General features: G+C 37.8%; 7 protein-coding genes across 7 annotated transcripts; 3 read left to right on the top strand and 4 right to left on the bottom strand.

The window, feature by feature from the left end:
* Nucleotides 1-108: 108 nt before the first annotated feature.
* LOC130691726 (proton-coupled zinc antiporter SLC30A2-like) lies at nucleotides 109-2503 on the bottom strand. Its single transcript, XM_057514706.2, has 11 exons — nucleotides 2002-2503; nucleotides 1884-1930; nucleotides 1712-1816; nucleotides 1493-1639; nucleotides 1382-1418; nucleotides 1048-1325; nucleotides 913-986; nucleotides 740-845; nucleotides 622-678; nucleotides 481-558; nucleotides 109-424 (listed from the first exon to the last, which is right to left on the bottom strand). The coding sequence occupies exons 1-11, from the start codon at nucleotides 2328-2330 to the stop codon at nucleotides 279-281; spliced, it is 1404 nt and encodes a 467-aa protein (XP_057370689.1). The 5' UTR covers nucleotides 2331-2503; the 3' UTR covers nucleotides 109-278.
* Nucleotides 2504-2952: 449 nt separating this feature from the next.
* On the top strand, nucleotides 2953-4642 carry LOC130691737 (large ribosomal subunit protein mL38-like). Its single transcript, XM_057514717.2, has 7 exons — nucleotides 2953-3166; nucleotides 3233-3585; nucleotides 3641-3759; nucleotides 3823-3981; nucleotides 4041-4177; nucleotides 4249-4336; nucleotides 4398-4642. Exons 1-7 carry the CDS (start codon nucleotides 3031-3033, stop codon nucleotides 4597-4599), a joined length of 1194 nt encoding a protein of 397 aa, XP_057370700.1. The 5' UTR covers nucleotides 2953-3030; the 3' UTR covers nucleotides 4600-4642.
* Nucleotides 4643-4683: 41 nt separating this feature from the next.
* LOC130691708 (FACT complex subunit spt16-like) lies at nucleotides 4684-9700 on the bottom strand. Its single transcript, XM_057514682.2, is given in 18 exon segments — nucleotides 4684-5085; nucleotides 5229-5663; nucleotides 5723-5892; nucleotides 5953-6084; nucleotides 6140-6322; nucleotides 6412-6793; nucleotides 6873-7071; nucleotides 7140-7242; nucleotides 7305-7397; nucleotides 7603-7779; nucleotides 7847-8182; nucleotides 8274-8388; nucleotides 8459-8607; nucleotides 8663-8776; nucleotides 8778-8817; nucleotides 8874-9022; nucleotides 9101-9367; nucleotides 9441-9700. Coding segments are annotated over 18 exon segments (3261 nt in total). The 5' UTR covers nucleotides 9510-9700; the 3' UTR covers nucleotides 4684-4937.
* A 214-nt stretch (nucleotides 9701-9914) lies between these two features.
* On the top strand, nucleotides 9915-11177 carry LOC130691766 (adenosine 5'-monophosphoramidase HINT3-like). The gene is made up of 5 exons (XM_057514752.2): nucleotides 9915-10107; nucleotides 10329-10446; nucleotides 10510-10576; nucleotides 10649-10775; nucleotides 10832-11177. Exons 1-5 carry the CDS (start codon nucleotides 10027-10029, stop codon nucleotides 10880-10882), a joined length of 444 nt encoding a protein of 147 aa, XP_057370735.1. The 5' UTR covers nucleotides 9915-10026; the 3' UTR covers nucleotides 10883-11177.
* LOC130691773 (polycomb protein SUZ12-like) lies at nucleotides 11090-14164 on the bottom strand. Its single transcript, XM_057514760.2, has 10 exons — nucleotides 13877-14164; nucleotides 13630-13676; nucleotides 13382-13565; nucleotides 13225-13316; nucleotides 13051-13164; nucleotides 12586-12983; nucleotides 12241-12517; nucleotides 11853-12142; nucleotides 11608-11793; nucleotides 11090-11548 (listed from the first exon to the last, which is right to left on the bottom strand). Exons 1-10 carry the CDS (start codon nucleotides 14004-14006, stop codon nucleotides 11275-11277), a joined length of 1992 nt encoding a protein of 663 aa, XP_057370743.1. The 5' UTR covers nucleotides 14007-14164; the 3' UTR covers nucleotides 11090-11274.
* Nucleotides 14165-14506: 342 nt separating this feature from the next.
* Nucleotides 14507-15462, top strand: LOC130691761 (uncharacterized protein C16orf52 homolog A-like). The gene is made up of 3 exons (XM_057514746.2): nucleotides 14507-14723; nucleotides 14832-15044; nucleotides 15114-15462. Exons 1-3 carry the CDS (start codon nucleotides 14621-14623, stop codon nucleotides 15299-15301), a joined length of 504 nt encoding a protein of 167 aa, XP_057370729.1. The 5' UTR covers nucleotides 14507-14620; the 3' UTR covers nucleotides 15302-15462.
* Nucleotides 15463-15640: 178 nt separating this feature from the next.
* LOC130692192 (sialate:O-sulfotransferase 1-like) lies at nucleotides 15641-17367 on the bottom strand. Its single transcript, XM_057515269.2, has 6 exons — nucleotides 17361-17367; nucleotides 17095-17282; nucleotides 16835-16982; nucleotides 16605-16732; nucleotides 16117-16505; nucleotides 15641-16040 (listed from the first exon to the last, which is right to left on the bottom strand). The coding sequence occupies exons 1-6, from the start codon at nucleotides 17365-17367 to the stop codon at nucleotides 15899-15901; spliced, it is 1002 nt and encodes a 333-aa protein (XP_057371252.1). The 3' UTR covers nucleotides 15641-15898.
* Nucleotides 17368-17435: the final 68 nt, after the last annotated feature.

Genomic DNA, 17435 nt, shown 5'->3' with positions numbered 1-17435 from the left:
GAAACCTCTATAAGAAGAGGAAAAGGAAAAGAAATAAAAGCTAACAACTACTTTCGAAAAAAAAAAATAAACAGTACAATTTTTTTTTTATTTCGCTTATTGTACGGGTGAGAAAAAAGGACAACACTGGACACACGGCCATGTCTAATGCGTAGTCTTTCAAAGATCTTTAAGGCCGACTCAGTGACGGAGTTATAGGGTTCTTTACACGTTGAAATTGTTGAGCTTGAATTGCCAATTTGAGAAAAAATTTCGTAACATCATTCAAAATACGGTGTTTAATCTAAAGGGTCTTGGCATTGGACACAATCTTCCATCCCAGCTTCAAATTCTTCAATTTGCAGGGTCATCTCGTAGACATCAAATTGAGAACGCACCAATCGCGATGCTTGCAACAACACTTCTTGTGTCCGTGCGCCAGGACCTGCAAAACAAACGTTAAAATCCGCGAGTTTAAGAATACTTGATACTGGTATTTACGAATAGCCAAATGCGCAGCTAATGCAACTTTGTCCATTGTGAGTGCCCATATGCGAAGATTGTGTACACGAATCACACCTTATTCAAAAGCGAAAATGAGTAGACGGATAACACAATGTGATTAAAAATGAAAATAATTACCATCTATCAACAAAAATGTTTCCTGCACTCTATTAAAATCTAGTCCGCGTGGTAAACCTATGGATATTTTCGGGTTACAGAATCATACATGGGCATTGAAAGGTTATTCATACATTACCCTCCATCAATACGGTTAACGCATCTTTTAAGATTGTGATCGTTGTGAATAGAACTAAGATGCTAAATAAAAATGTGCAGATAGGGTCAATTATTGCCCACTCCGGCTGCAAAACAAAGCAAATGATAAAACCTAACTCAATAATTACAACGAACTATTGCCGACCCATTTACCTTAAAAAAAATTATGATGGCGGCTATGAAAACTCCAAGACTTTGAACAAAATCTCCAACAACGTGGATAAAGGCTGGTTAAAGGAATAAATCAAATCAGAGAATTTACGTCCTCTGCAAATTTTAATATAATACCTGCTCGGACATTGATATTCTCCACATCATCATGCGTGTGCCCACCATGGCTATGGCTGAGTAAAGGTTGGCTTTCGGTGTCATCGCTATGGGCTGAGTGGCTATGCTGGTTGTTGTTGCCTCCATGACTATGTCCATGCTGGTGGAGCGTGCAACCCATTACTAAGTTAACGGCTACTCCTAGGCCCGATGTTATTAACATGATTTTGGCCTCGATATCGAAGTCTTTGTTAACAAGTCTTTGAATAGCCAAGTAAACTAGGATCCCTGTTACAACCCTACGTACGTTTTTGTAAATGAATACTAATTGTACGTATAATAAATACTCGTATACCATATCATCAGAACCGATGTCAGCGCTCCAATAACCTCTATAATAGGGAAATTATGACCATGGAATTAGGTAATGAGGGATGTGTTCCACGAATGATAACATACGGCATACCTGCGCGGTGCCAACCAAAGCTCATGCGCTTAGTTGGAGGTCTAGACGCAAGCCACAAACTAAACAATGATATCATGAATGAAGCAAAATCTGTTAGAAGGTGAGCTGCATCTGTGGCTATTGCCAAGCTATTTGCAAGGTAACCTCCTGCAGTGATTTATAAAATAAATATATATCTAAATAAATTTAGAGATTTTTGAATAGAAAGATAACAAATACCTACAACTTCTCCTACCATGAAGACCAAACATAGAACACTTGCTATTATAAGCTTTTTCTTAGCCTTTGAATCTACAGTTGACACTCTTGCCTTATGGCAGTGATCTGAAACAAGTATTGCCAATATAATTAATTAAATTAATGGCACTATGGTTCCAAAATGTAAAGTTACCCAACAGAGGAGTTTCCCCACTGGACGCACATGACTCATATTCTAAACTGTGATACAAATGAAGCGCTGAAATAGTTGGTAAACTTATAAGATTTTACATGAATGGACATAAACTAACTGTGAAGTAGCAACTGGTTGTAGTTCAGTCACAGGGTTTCTTTTGATATTTTGACTGATTGGACTGTGATTGGTTATGGGAGCTCTGCTTTGTCTCACATCATTCTCCTTGCAGGCACTTGGTGGTATATGTTGTCCACAATTAAAGCATTTGTCAGCAACAGGTGTTAAAGTACCACCATCATTTGAGGAGGCAACTTCTTGTACACAAGGTACTTCAGAGATGTCAAAACTATTTTCATGTAGGGATACGCTATAAGCTTTCTTGCGCCGTTGGGCAGATCCTGGGATTGAAAGGCCGCCAGTCGAATTTGCATCGACCATGTCCATAGCAACAATTGAATATTTTTTATGTTGCAAGGAGAAAATTACAAAACCTAGGAAGACAATAATCTCTCATATATCGAGAGATCTTGGTATATGTCGAGAAATCTAAAATTAACGGACGTATCGAAAATTAGTGAAAAGACAAATATAAGTAGCCTGTGTAATTCTCCACACCACAAACAAATCTTAAGAAAATTATCTTGTTCATCTCACCGCTTATTCGTTGCCAACTTCTCTTAAAATACACCACAGGCCTGAACGCTATTCTTCATGCTAACCAGTTGTCAGATTCTCTGCTCTACGATATCGCACTGTGTTGGAAAAAGAACACTGCAGCAATAGCCGAAAAGAATCGAAAATTATTTTAAAAAAAAACAACTTTGCATGTTTTTATAGTGTTGATTTTTCTACTTGCCTGATTTTGAACGGATCCATATCTTGTCGTTATTGACAGTCTTTGCATTCTTTGGCCGATTCACATGGTATAACAAAAGGATATGGTAAGTAGCTCACCAGCCGGACAATGAATACACCTTATTCCTTGTTATGTCAACAAAACTGTGAGTGCCAAGGGCCTGTAATATTAGATATTCATTACTCAAATTACCACCCTTATTTTAATGCAACTAACAGATGGCGTTGACCTTTGTCAACACGTGAAGAAAACGGTTGGAATAGTGTGGTGTAAAACTGAGAAAGAGAAATGTCTCTACTAATAAATCAAGTAAAATTAGGCCGTAATTTATTATCATTAACCCAACCGCTATTTCTACAGCCCAACCGGAAACTCAGAGGAAAAGCTCCGGATGTTGCAAGATCGCTTAAGCAGCGATTAGATGGTGGGCATTTTGATAGCTCATTTAATTGTGTGGCTAACCTAATGAATAATACATTTGGTTTTATAGAAATTTCTAGGGCCGAAAGAGATCCTAATCTCCATTTCAAAGTCAACATAGGTTTACCTCATCTAAAACCATCAAGAGGAGAAGAATATTCGTGTAGGCAGAAAATATTACAATCACGAAAAGGACGCCAGTCATCACCAAATGAACAAATATCATTAGAAGAAATCAGAAAAGAGTGGCTCAAAACATCTGCCCCTTTCCATATAAGAACTATAGCTGAGCATTACAACATCTTTGAAGATTTATTTGGGGAAGCTTTCTTCTTACCAAGAATTCCACTCTCCATCAAATATGAACAGCCTGATGGTTCAAATTTACCAGTTTATTGTGGGAATCAGATAAAACCAAAAGAGGTGAAATAAGCAAAATTTTGTGCTAGTGTACTAATTGATATATTTGGAAACTTAGGCTTCTGTAGCCCCTAGTGTAACATTTGAAGCAGATCCTTCTTCACTTTGGTCCCTAGTTCTGACAAATCCAGATGGCCACCTTAGTGAAAAAGATGCTGAATGTTTACATTGGTTCATGTGAGTATAAATTTTTATAATATTAGTAAGATATATATCTATTAGATATTATTCACCTTTCAGAGGAAATATTCCTGGCAACGACATTGAGAAAGGAGAGGAAATTGTTAATTATTTACAACCATTTCCACCAAGAGGAACAGGAAGTCAAAGACTTGTATTTGTCTTGTACAAGCAAGAGAAACTAATTGATTTTGGTTCATATCGGAAAAGTGCACCATGGTAAAAAATGCTGGTTTGTATTAGTCTTTTGACCTTCTCATTCTTTATTTGCATTTCAGCTTAGAGTTAGCTAACAGGACATTTCATATGAAGAAATTTTATAGAGAAATGCAAGATTCCATCACACCTGGAGGCCTATCTTTTTTCCAAAGTGACTGGGATGATTCATTAACAGAATTTTTTCACAAAACACTCAGTAAGACCGGTGTAATTTCTTGTTTCTGCTTTTATTTAGCACCGCCATTTAATTATTGTATTGAATTATAGATATGCAAGAGCCAATTTATGACTTCGATTTTCCTGAGCCTTACAAGAGGCCGCCAGTATGGTTTCCAAAGAAAGCAGCTTTTAATTTGTACGGAATTACTTAACATTATGAAATAGGATGCAGCATCTCTATTTTTCGTTTGTGATAGGTACCTAGACAAACATCGTGACACAAAACAAATATCCAAGGAACTACTTCTGAAACGGATGAAGACAGTCGATCCTTTTGAACCCAAAAAGCCTGAGCCCAAATATCCGAATGCACTACCTGAGGACAACAAATTACCTTCATGGGTACGTGTGGAAATTCGAAAACAAAGATTGAAATGGGGCCGTTATAGCGATATGTAAACCACTACAATGTGTTAGAAAACAATAAACTACTCGAAACTGAGATATTGACCACACATGAGCTTTCGTTGCCCATAAGTACCATTTTAGTTCATGAATGGTGTATTTTAACTTGGTTGAAGAACGGATACCATTTGAGACAAGAAGCAATTGGTACTATTCAAATGTTTGTAACACTTGGTTACTGACCGACCTTTACGAAAGGATTCCAGTTAAATAAGGATCATAAAAAAGGATCCATAATGGAAAGCAATTAAAAAAACAAAACAAAAAATAAGTGAAAGGAAGGGTAGGGTAAAACAGTTTTACGTACGGCAGACGTGACGATTCTTCAACGTTTATTTCCTCGATTTCTTCGGTGATTTTCTGTGACGGTCGCCACTTGAGGATTCCCGACTTCTCTTATGTCCACCTGATGATTTGCTTGATGACGGTTTGCTTGATGACGGTTTGCTTGATGACGGTTTGCTTGATGAATGCTCTCTACTAAACAAGAAGAACATTGCATATTAGCAAGAAAATAAAGTACACCAATAGCGCAAGGTATCTTATTTAATATTGCATTGTTTCCTCGTATTCGGGATTCATATCCTCACTATCTATTATAGAATATAGTGCAAATAACCTACCTTTTGGAGTTTGGAGGGGCACCTCCTTTGCCTCCACGACCTCTTGAGAAATCGTCCTCGAAATTAGCGTTTTCTCGGTCGGCCTCAGCAGCTTCACGCTCAAGATCAGACCAGTCTTTTCCTGATTCATCAGAGCTTCCACCACCACCATCTTCACTGCCAGAATCGCTATCTTCCGACATGTCAGAAGAATCTGCTTCTGAATACTCGCTATCGGACTCGTCATCTTCTTCGTCGTCAACATCAGTCGGAGCATATTCATCTTCCTCAGAATCCTCTTCGTCTGAACCTCCTCCGCCTTCACTGCCCGACTCGGGATCAAGAAAAGTCCAGCCACCCGTCTCAAAGAAAGCCTCTGGGTCGTCAGTAATCGTTTTCATAATTTTTGACCAGTTCAAGGACTGTACGCCTTCCGTATAACGAATGTCACAGGAGCTGCAAAACAGACAATTTGTTACGTGTACTAAATTCAAATTGTTATTTCCTTGTGTTACTTTAGCCATTCCTTGACGTGGTCGAGCATATTCATGGGTACGGCATTCACCATGGCAACTTTACGATGATAATTTTTGAAAACGAAGACCATATCGAAGTTCTTCAAGTGGAACTGGACACGTTCGAAATGAACTAACTCCATGTCTTCCAGTGAAATTACGAAAGGGGGCTAAAAATAAAATGCCATTAGAATAGCACTGTATATGGCTTGTACATTTAGACATTTTACCCATTCCACTAAGTTGACGAGGCATCCGGAGGTGGGTTGAAGGAGAACAGTGCTTCGGAATGGCACACCAGGGAAACCTAATTCCCGGAAAGGAGCATCAAATTCCACCTCATTCCTCGTCATAGTCTCAACCTGAAACAAATTCATTAATGTACATTCCAAATAAAATTACTTTAATAAAACATACTTTTTCACAAAAGGTTTTAAAAGCGGTTTTCAGTTTGTGCCTCAATTCTCGCTCAGCCTGTTCGGCGGCCAAATCATCGCGATCGTGCATGTGTTGATGTTTGCCAAGATCGGTTGTGATTTCACCAACTTCGGTGTAAAATTGAACATCATTGTGCTTCTTCTTTCCAAACATGATGGCGTTCTGGAATTTCCGCCAAAAAAGGTGTTATTTTGGTGCAAAAAATGAATTAATAAAGAATAATAATATAATGTATGAAAATCCTGGCATACCTTTAGATGGAAATGTAACAGGATGATCATCTCTCCATCACAAGGCTGGAAAATAGCATGCCGGATGTTGTTATAGAGGATGTCTACCTTGTCCCCTCGAACAGAAGTGTAACGGAACCCATTAGTATGCGCCTCTAATGAACCTAAAATTCTTTTTTGGGCAACATTAGGTCGGATATACAGATCCTTCAATTTCGGATTCGCCTTGTTTTGCGAAAGAAGTAGCGTATCTTGTTTAACCAAATCTTCTTTTTCTTTTTCCTCAGCTTCGCGTGTTTTGAAGCGCTTTTGAACTTCCTTGATCAATCGGAATGCAGTGTTAAGGTTAGACGAAGGAGCTGACAGCTCACCAGGTTCTTTCACGTTGGTGCTCCGATATGTGCTAATAAATCATCGCATGACACAAAATAAAAGGCACTAAGTTAGGATGCAAGTAAAACAGAACCAACAAATTAACTTACATTTCTTTCAGGAATGTTGCTTCAGGATTAGGAAATGCCGCTGTTTCAGCTCTCCCCATAGTGGCGCCAGGATGGAAAAAATTAATGCGCAAATAAGTGTAGTCTCCTTCAACACTTTGACTGATATTCTTGATAGTTGAAATATGAAAGGGTACCGGAATGCCGTAAACAGGCATGATGACCGTTTCATACTTACGGTCTGAAATTTAAAATACGGTTATTTTTTTTTGTGTGCAACAATAGCTTAAGATCATGCAATAACTTTACCAACATATAACTTCAATTCTTTTACTTCATCTTCTTTTGGCAAGTCTTTCCCGGATTTATACGACACGGTAGACTTCCTAACTTTTTCACTATCCAAGCGACCCTAAAACCGAAACCATGTTTACAAATTTCTTACTCTTTTATATTTTCTTTTTTTCCCATTACCTTTTGCTGCGCCAGTCGAAGTTTAGCTTCTTCGTTAAGGTGAGACGCTAGTTCCTTCTGATGTTGCTTTCGTTTTTCTTCTGTAGAGGTTTCCTACCAAACAATAAAACGAGACGTTATGCATTTTTAAATGTCATATTAAGTACAAAGGATTTTAAGATTGCATCAAATTAATGAAACATACATCTAATCATCTACTCAGCAAACCACAACGATCTAAACAATCATACTTGACTTTGATTTTTAACGGAAGCTTTCGCAGGCAAAGGAAAACCAGAAGAAATTTAGGAATAATTACCCTCAGCTTCGAATCAAGAATTGCGGTTCTTTTGCCACGGCCTAAATTTTGTGGCTGTCGCGATGGCTTTTCATCATCCTCCTCTTCTTCTTCTTCTTCATCGCCCGATTCATCTTTAAGGAAAATTCCAATGTTCTTGATCCTTTTTTTTGATGCCGTGAGTACGGTTGCTGGACCCTAAATAATTTTGTTATTTTTAATCTACAAAGAAAAAAATTGAACTAGTGGTCTTGTGGCAGCTCACCTGGGATACTACGACAGTGTCGCTCAAAAACAAGGCATATTTTTTATAGTTGTCATCTGTGCCGTCAGGATTTTCAAGATCTGCAAATCCAAGGTTGACGTTGAAGACCATACCTTTCTTGATAACTGCCGTATTCTTGGGACCAATAACCAAAGAACTTTCACGAAATTCAATGCCAGTAACAAATCCGAGGGTTTTTGTCATTTTATCAAGTAGTGCAGGTTTTTCTTTTTTGACATAAGCCTCGGCGGCATTGTAAACCTCGCTAAGTTTTGCACCTTCCACAAGAGATTTTAAAATTTCGTCCTCCACTGACAACAGGAAATTGTACGTATCCTACAGAAAAAAAAAAAAAAATAAAAAAAAAAAATAAATAAATTATTATAAAATTAGCTAGATTGCTTCTGGGTAACTTTTTGGTTATTACCTGCATTTTTTCTGTCGGGTTTACAAGTAAAGTTCGACCAATATTGGAACAGTAAGATTTGTAACGTGCACCTAAAAGACAAACGATTGCTCCGAAATGTAGAGGTTTATCATCGCTGGAAAGGGTAAAAAAATATGTATATTAAAACAAGTATACTGAGAAGTTTAAAAACGATATTTGAGTACCTGACAGCACTGAATTTTAGACTGTAATTTCCTCCACTTTGAATAATGGCTGGATAACACATGTCAACTTGTCCAGTATCGACACCAGAAACATATTTCTTGTCTGTTGCTGCGTTCTCGACGCCCTCCGCTAATTTGGAATGTTTGACCTTGAAAAGTATTACAATAATCCTTTTACAATGATTTTTTTTTTACATTTCAAACCTTTTTATCTGCATCAACAATTTCCATGACCTGCTCCTTTAAATATTTGTTGAACAAATCAGCTGATACTTGACATGCTTTCTTAATGACCATGAGCTCAGATTCTTCCTTTGGGAGCCATCATATAAGCTGCACCAGAACTTATGTCAATTGTCCTTCAATAAAAATTTTGTTGTTCACATATTTCAAAAGTTTTACTGGATTGTCTTACTCAAATTTCTCTTTTTTGATCGCACTATTCCATGCATCCATAAACTCCCCATGAAAGCTATCTTTTGAAAAGACACCAAGTTTCTTTCCTTTCTTTGATTTTTTCAATGCTTCAATTAATTTCAAAAAATTTGCCTTATCTTTGTCACTCTGAAAATTTAAAACAAGCAAAAGAATTATGTAATAAAACGAAAACACTAAATGGTATGTATGATTTTGAACACTTACTTTATCTCGAACCAAAAGTTTAACTGCAGGCAAGCCTTTCTCTTCTTTAACAGCTTCCAGAGGCCTTAAAAAGTCTATTTTTTTTTTGCTTGCAAGGAAATAGATAGAATCTTCACACAATGCCATTACAGTATCAGTTAACTCATATCCAAGAAGCCAGGATTGTAAAGCAGATGTCTTGCTGTACACAACTTCTTCATCAGCCCCCAGCGCTGTAACCAGAGCATCCATATCTGCAAACCCAATATCAGCATTTGATTCACCATTCTGGGGAAGTGAATAATTAAGTAGTATTAGAAAATTCAACTGTCATGGCTGCTTGATGCTGGTTGTAACTTACTTTCCAAGATGAATAAAACCGCTTTATCCTCCGGAAGAAAACTTCTTTATCAGCTGCAAGGCTCCCCATTGTTAGCAGGAAACGAGAACCATCCAAGTAAAATCCGTACTAACGTGTGAACTTATACGTTTAGAACTCGAAATAATGGATTAGCGACGAATAATGTTACAAATAGTTCTCAAATCCGAGTCGAAATAGTTCACAACGTAGAACGCACGCACGTTTTCCCTCCACAATTTCTGCTTTTTTCAGAAACAATAACGCCAGTGTTGCCAATATTTTTTATTCTGCTTCCGCCATATTTTTCAAAGTATCAACAAAAAATAATCTTTCGGTGCTACAATAAATGGTGTAATAATTGTAGCACTTTAAAAGGAGTTCAAGAATGCAAAAAATACAAATCAGTATGTTCTTAGTTTACAGTCTTGAAGTGTAAACCTGTATAATTTTTAATCGGACTTAAGAGGCGGCTTTACTAGCAGACTACTCGAATTGTCAAATGTCAAACAACCAAAGATAAAAAGTTAAAAACACGGAAATAATTTTACCGGGTTACCGCCCCTCTTTACTGCCTTTTCTTAAAAATATGGCTGTGGTGCAACAGGCGTTAAAATGTGTTTTTTGTCAGATTTGCCAAGGTCTAGCCCCAGCAAATATTGTCCATCAGGTTTGCCCCTGCTCTCTCTCCTAGCTTTCCTTATTAAGTTATAAAAATATGAGATATATTACTTAGATCGAATTCTGGTTTTTTTGGTTGCCATTGTAGATTTTATAAAATTCCTTGCATGTAATGGAGTTTTAAAACTCTGCAAAGTATTTTTTCCTAGAAGACACCATCAACTATGTAAAATTATAACATCTTTATTTATCCATTATCTGTGTACCTAGGATCTTAAATATTTGGCATTCCGTGACATCAAACCAGCTTCAGAGAACCATCTTCTAATCATACCTAGAGAACATATCACAGATGTAAAAAGCCTTACTGTAGAAACTGTCAATATTGGTATAACTAACCTTTTAGTTACCTATTATAATTATTAACAAACTTAGCTCCCTGATTTATAAGTCGAGGAGATGGTTGAAATAGGACAACTGCTTGTGAAAGAACAGTTAGGAACCTTGGTTGATTGCAGGTATTTCTTGTTGTCAGTTTGTGATGTGGAAAAAGAGGCTAAACTTGATACAAAACTTGATTTAAACTGTAGAATGGGATTTCATTGGCCACCTTTCAACTCTGTCAAACATCTACATCTCCATGTGATATTTCCGGAGCAGGGTATGGGTTTTATAGGCCGTCAAGTATTTCGTCCTGGAACTTTTTATTTCGCAACGGTATATATTTTCGCTATGAATACGCTGGTAAAAATAATAAATGTTACTATTTTCAGCCGGAAACGACAATCGATTGGATCAAAAAGTATCGCTCTTCTTCTCTGTAGCTTCCTTGTCTTCCAAATTTACCTTCAGTCGAAAATGTAAAAATTCTGATAACTGAACAGTGCTTAATGCATTTAAGTTGCATAGGGGATATAAACACATGCATTGATGAAACATGGATTGTTTGCGTGACACTCATCAATAACATGTCATAGCTGCGAGAAAAGGAACGACCATAAATAAAGATAATAAATATTCATATATTCGAATTAATTCAAAATCATCTGTATTTCCAAAAAATGAAGACTAATAGCGGATGTACGATAAATGAGAGAAATACATAATGAGCGCGACCGATACATGATCAATTGCAAGAAAAAAAATCGTTAACTTCATAAACATGACCCAATGCGAGAAAAAATAATTGGCAATCCATATTCTGGAAACTAACCAGCTAGGTAGAAGTAGCGGTGGTTACTTCTTGTTTGCTAAACACTTGGCCTAGCCAAGCTTGCTTTAAAATTTCCTGATGCTCAGGACTTCGCTGTAGAATAAGTTGGAGAGAAGTGATCGTTCTAAGCACCGTTGCAGGTGCAATTATTCCAAAATCATACAAGTTGGAGAGATGAAGTATAAAATTTCGATACAAATTTCTTTTTAGTAATTCCTGGCCATGCGCATCTAGGAACATTTGCAAAGCCACACCCATCTGGCAGTCTCCAACGTAACTGGGGAACAAACGTAACAGTTGTAATATTTGTTTAACATAATCATACTACGATCTTACTTGTGTTTAAGGACATGGAGGTTCCACAGTTTCATAAGTTCTTTTTCTCCTTCATTCACATCGGTAAACTCATCGATCATCATGCAGGTTTTGGCTCGTAGCCATTCCGGATCTGTTTCGTTTTCACTATCCACATCCAGCTCTTTAGCTTGTATTGGGAGGCATGTTGACGTGTGGTGATACAATCTAATTCAATTAGTAATATAACTATATGTGCAATGAATTGAAAACTTCGATATTCTTACCTGTTATGTCCAGTAATAAAAGGTCGCTGAGTTTCACATACTTCATAGCCGTCATCACCTTCCGCTTGCAGTGGATCGTGGCCGGATGCCCGCATACGGCGTGGTCGCCAAACCAATGTGGCAGTGATCGGAGTTCTCCGAGTTGGACCTTGCCGGCCGAAAGCAGCACCACCCGAAGATGCCCCGAAAGCTAAAGGTTGAGCTATGAGATCGTGTGGGTTGCCTGAATAGGATCCATCGTAGGCCTCATTCACACTGATGTCAATTCTAACATGACCCTTTTCCGTCCCCTATTTTTTTTTTTTTACAAAAAAAAAAAAAAGATTAATTAATTACACCTTTAGAACCCAGTTAATCTGAATTCTACTATAATAGGAAGTATACGCACAACATGACTAAAATTAAATCTCGAGTGACACAATCTCAAGTGTTTTAGAAGGGCTGGTAGTTGTAGGCAATGTAGCGAGCACCACGGGCAGCGAAAGTCACTCCTGGTTTCCGTCTGCTGTCGCCTACTTGCGTTATACAAGAACTGGTAGCGTACGACAGTCGGTTCATCTACACTGTTAATTTGACTCTTTTCCACGCTGCTACTACTACTACTCGTGCTGCTGCTACTCTTGTCAGTGGTCTGTGTAGAGGCCGACGCAACGTACGGCTTCGGTCTGTCGTAATAGTAAAATACCGAAACAAATAACAAGGATTTGACAGCATGTTGACTTGTGGTACTTACCGGTCAACAAGCGCTGAAATAGGATCATTTGCCCATTCCAAACGGAATTTAAGCATCGGGCCATGAATTAAAATATTTAATGGAGGAGCGGTATGAGAGGAATCTACAGTGCTCCAAGAGGCGTTAGCCAATCGCATGGATTTGTCTGAGCCACCGGGGGACGTCCCATTTGGTTCTGGTGAAGTTATCTCTTTCATTGCAAGTTCATAGTCGCCGTCAATCAAAAGACAACGAGAATGGCGATCGTATACGACCAGTTCAGCACCAAAAAGCCGAGTTGTTTCTTCCATCATTCCGGTAGTTAGTGATGCATCACTGAGACGACGGCGTTTAGGCTGTGGTTCGCTTTCGGATATTATTGGCGCAGAAACACGCAATAGCAATACGTATGAATTGCCCTGCAGTCATTTGATATAATGGGATGTTGTTATGCTTTCGTCATTTTCCAAAACAAGATTTTACTACCTGTTGGCCATTGCGAAAACTAAGATCCTCGGTTGAGATGGAGACCGTTGGAGCTTTGGGAGGGGGAGACTCTTCACTGGGATTTATACAAACTTCCGTGGTGCCAACACTTATCTATAAATAAAATGCATTGTCCAGATATTTTTCTCACTTTCAAAAAGCAGTCTGACCCACTTGCATAATTGGCGAGGACACATCTTTTCGTTTTTTATGTCCTATTTGTAAAAGCAGGGTTTCAACCTTCACTGGCTCGCGACATCCGTTTACTGGGACATATGTAAGAATTCATAAATTTTTTTACAACAAATAAAAGTAATCATAGAGCTTTTACCTTGAGGATCATAAAATCCAAGGAAAGTCAATGTCATGTACTTTGAACGAGTATTTACATCATTCTGGGAATTCTTTTGAAGTTTGCTGTCTAGCAAATTCACCAGTTTACAAGTTTTCCTGTTTTGGTGGTTTCTGGTGCACCTTCCATTCATGTAGCTCAGGGTACGATGAAGGAAGATGGGCTATTGAAGAAAGAAATTTGTTCCAATTCAATTTTAACTTTATTTAAAATTTAATAAATACTACCGATAGAAAGTGACGTGTGCGAAGATACCTATAGATCTGAGTGGGCTCTAAAAACAGCATGTGTGAGCAATACAGAAAAACAAAACAGAAAGAAGAATAAAAAGAGAATTAGACGATAACACAAAAAATTGCATGATTGCACATTTTTGTCAATATTTTTTAATGATTGAAACACCTGTTGCAGTCTAAAATCAAGCCTAAACAGTTAAGAAAAATAAATTTCACTTTAGATAAATTAGCCGCGTACTTTCAAAAGCTTGAAGAAATAGTTCATGATCTGCTTGAACGGAATCGGCAACCCGACCGTTATTAGTGGTGGTTCCTCCTTTGGATGACGACGAGTGATCTGTGTCTCTTTCCTTTTTTTTAGGCCCCATGACGTTTGTTATTATGTAACCCAAAACTTCCTTCACATACAGGCTAAGTTTGTCGAGATAAAATCGACTAAAACTAAAACACAAAATGACAGTTTAAAAAAAACCATTAATTTTTGTTTTATCGGTGGACCCCAAACAACAATCAGCCGCGAATATAATTGTACTACATTTCACAACGGGTTGCCAAATTTCTTTTATTTTCAAAGTTTTTGAAACCACAAAAAAATAACAGTTGATTTTTGGTTTTCGGAAATTACAGCTAATATATTGAAACTCAAATGTTTGCTCTAAATGGTGCCGTATAATAATCTACAGAATATTTTAATTGATTATAAATTTGCGTGTGCGAATGCAAGGACTGAGATGCGACTACCGACTACGATTCTACGACTACGAGTTCACACTTCCCTAGAACCTGAGGAGGCTCGGCTGCCGAAGGCAATATTTTTTTCGTCTGCACTCTGCCTTGCTCTTGCTGTTATACATTTTGTTGTTTTAGAGCAAGTTTGACATTTGGTTAAGTTTGGACATTGCAGTTCAAATTTTGCCCAATGTCAATAAGGTTTCACATTTGGCTGGATATAAAAAAATAACCTTATTACTGCGGAAAAAAAATGGAAAAGTTAACATTAATTTCCGGGGCATTATTTCTTACAGCCGATATATTTGCCATTGTTGCACTTGCCCTACCATTTTGGATTGTAACAGACGTAGGAGGTATGAGCATACCATTATTAAATTAAAAGAATTTCTTGTTTTGTATAATGGCTAACTTCAGAAACTCTTTATTGTAAAATATGCAATGGATGATGGATATACCATCAGGAGAAACTTCTTTGGGATTGATGTGGACTTGTACCACTCTATATAATCGGCCAAAAGTATGCTTCTCTCCTGATCTCACTCCTGAGTGGATGATGGCACTTGTGTGCATCTTTATTGGCTGTGTGTGCATAACAACAACTGTTGTATTACTAATCTCAAGCCATTGGGATTACAATGTTGTACCATATGCAAGATGGGTTGGATTTGCTGCAAGTAACAGAAATTCTTGTTCAATTTTGTTTTAACTATTTTATTTATCTATTTATTTTTTTTCCTATGCAGTGGTTTTATTCTGCCTAGCCGCTGTTATCTTTCCCCTTGGATTTTCTATGTCTGAAATTGGAGGAGAACCATATCAGCTGCCAAATAGTTTCCAAGTTGGACTTTCTTACATATTTTTTGTTCTTGCATTATGGATTACAGTCATTTCTGAACTGTTTGCTGGGAAAGTATGTTTGCCACATTTTTAAACACTCCTAAACTCTTGTCCGATTCTTCCGGAGAGCAATGATCTTAAACTATTGTAAAACTCTATTGTAAAACCCATCGTACAACACATTGTATTTGAGTAATCTTTGGGATGATATTTTTGACTAATGGATCTCATTACAAATTATATTTTTTTTTTGTATTTCCTTCTTCTTTCATGGAGATGGGCACACATTTTCTTAAAAAAGACAGCCGTAGATAACGTGAAACGTAGCAGAGAAGCTTCAATTTTAATCGCCCTCGTCGATGAATTCGATATTTACCGAAGGAATTACCCTTCCTGTTTAATACAATTGAAGCCAACTTGTTAAAAGTAAGTAGTGGTTCACCGCAAGGTATATCAAGTATGAAATGCCACGATTTTTGGAAGCCTACAACCATTCTGAATCCAGATCAAAAGAATAGCCGGAGGTACAAAACCTATATCGAATTATAATCACAGGTGCAGTTGTAAGCAGATATCTCTGATGGATTGGTAGAAAATACATGTAATCAGCAAACCTATACTTGGTTTGGGTCTGTCAAATAACCTCGGCACACGGAAGTCTGCAATTCTCATATAAAGAATTCCTAAGAAATCAAAGGATGGTTTGATTGTAAAGGCCATGAAGGTCATACAGATGAACAGGAAGCTGAGGCCACTTTCGCCTTCGTAGACTTTGCTGGACTCGATGGATTGATTCTATAAATAATAGCCTTTGCTCTTCCTCCAACGGTATCCTACATGGACACAATGAATATTTTAAAAGATTTGTTATTTTAAAATGGCACACGTATTATGGTGTGACTCTCTTACCAACTCTTGTTCAACCTCTTATGGTCGGTGCGATCTCTGTGATCCAGCGTGCATCGCATTCGCTCCGTATCGAGCGGACTAGGCTTGAAATCCATAGCGTCAAAAAGTCGCTCCAATTCTGTCGATGCGTTGCGACCAAGTAGCTGCTCGTAAAATATGACAGTTCCCTTCTCGATTTGCTCTATCCAGCGGATGGCATGGTCTGCCCAAGCGTAGGCAACGAATTCTACGACTTTCTTCCATTGTGGTCCCTGGAAAGCTTCTTGTGGTGCTGTCCCTACTTTCCCTGCTAGCTGCCAATGCCGGTACGTGAAAACAACATCCATCGGGTTTCGCAGTAGAAGAACGCCTCGGTAGTCATATACCTTTCGAAGTATATCCGAATAGCCCTAAAATTCGGATTAATATCTAAATTAAGAACCAACATATACTATGAACGCACAGCAATCGTTGAAGGCTTGGGTTTAAAAAAGAATGTGTGTAATGACCTCGATATAAAGTAGCCGAAAATAATCCACCATTCCATCTACCGTGATTGTTGCTTCATGATCTTTGTCAATTATAGTGCATCCACAAAAGGGATCGTCTCTAATACCGAGTTGATCAAAGCCTACGCCTGTATAAGATCAATTCAAAGGATATGTTAAGTTCTGCAATGAAGCTATCGTAAAACACGTTCTTTAGCAACTCGAAAAGAGTTTTAAAAAAAGTCGCATACCTTCTAATTGAACTGGAGGTGGATCCTGTTCATGAATTGAGCCTGTGTAAATACCTGTAATACCTTCAATCATCTGTCTCGTCCAGGTAACACCGCTTCCGGGAAATGATGTCAAAGCCCATTTGGGAAGGCTATCTCTCTCTGCCAGCTAGATTATAGTATTAAATGCCTTAGAAAATCATTGGCACATTTTTGCGTTATGGTTTCTACTCAATTGCGTACGCACTAGAAATGACGCCAAATAAAATCTATTTCCTTACCTGGACGGTAAATTTTTTGCAAGTTGGGTCATCCTTCCACGGATAGCTCACAAGTTTATCATGCTTGTTTGCTTGAAGGCGAACTTGTTTGATACTGTTTGCAAGGGACTCAATAAATATCTTAGAGGTCAACGTAACAGTTGTTAAAGGTAAGTTTTGGTTATCGGAAATTGTCGAAAGGTTTTTTGCTATTAGAAAACGAAACGTGTAGACACAAATTGCCAATGTTCCGATAACGAAGACACGTTGATAAAAAGTTCTTTTACGCAACATCTTTAATCTTTCTTTTGCACTCACGATTCTTCTAAAAAAAATGTTGACTACTACGTTTTTGGAAGCGA

Source organism: Daphnia carinata, chromosome 1 (assembly GCF_022539665.2).
Source record: "Daphnia carinata strain CSIRO-1 chromosome 1, CSIRO_AGI_Dcar_HiC_V3, whole genome shotgun sequence".
Lineage (NCBI taxonomy): Eukaryota > Metazoa > Arthropoda > Branchiopoda > Diplostraca > Daphniidae > Daphnia > Daphnia carinata.
Note: the sequence above shows the minus strand (reverse complement) of the source record. Positions and strands in the feature narration are given on the sequence as shown.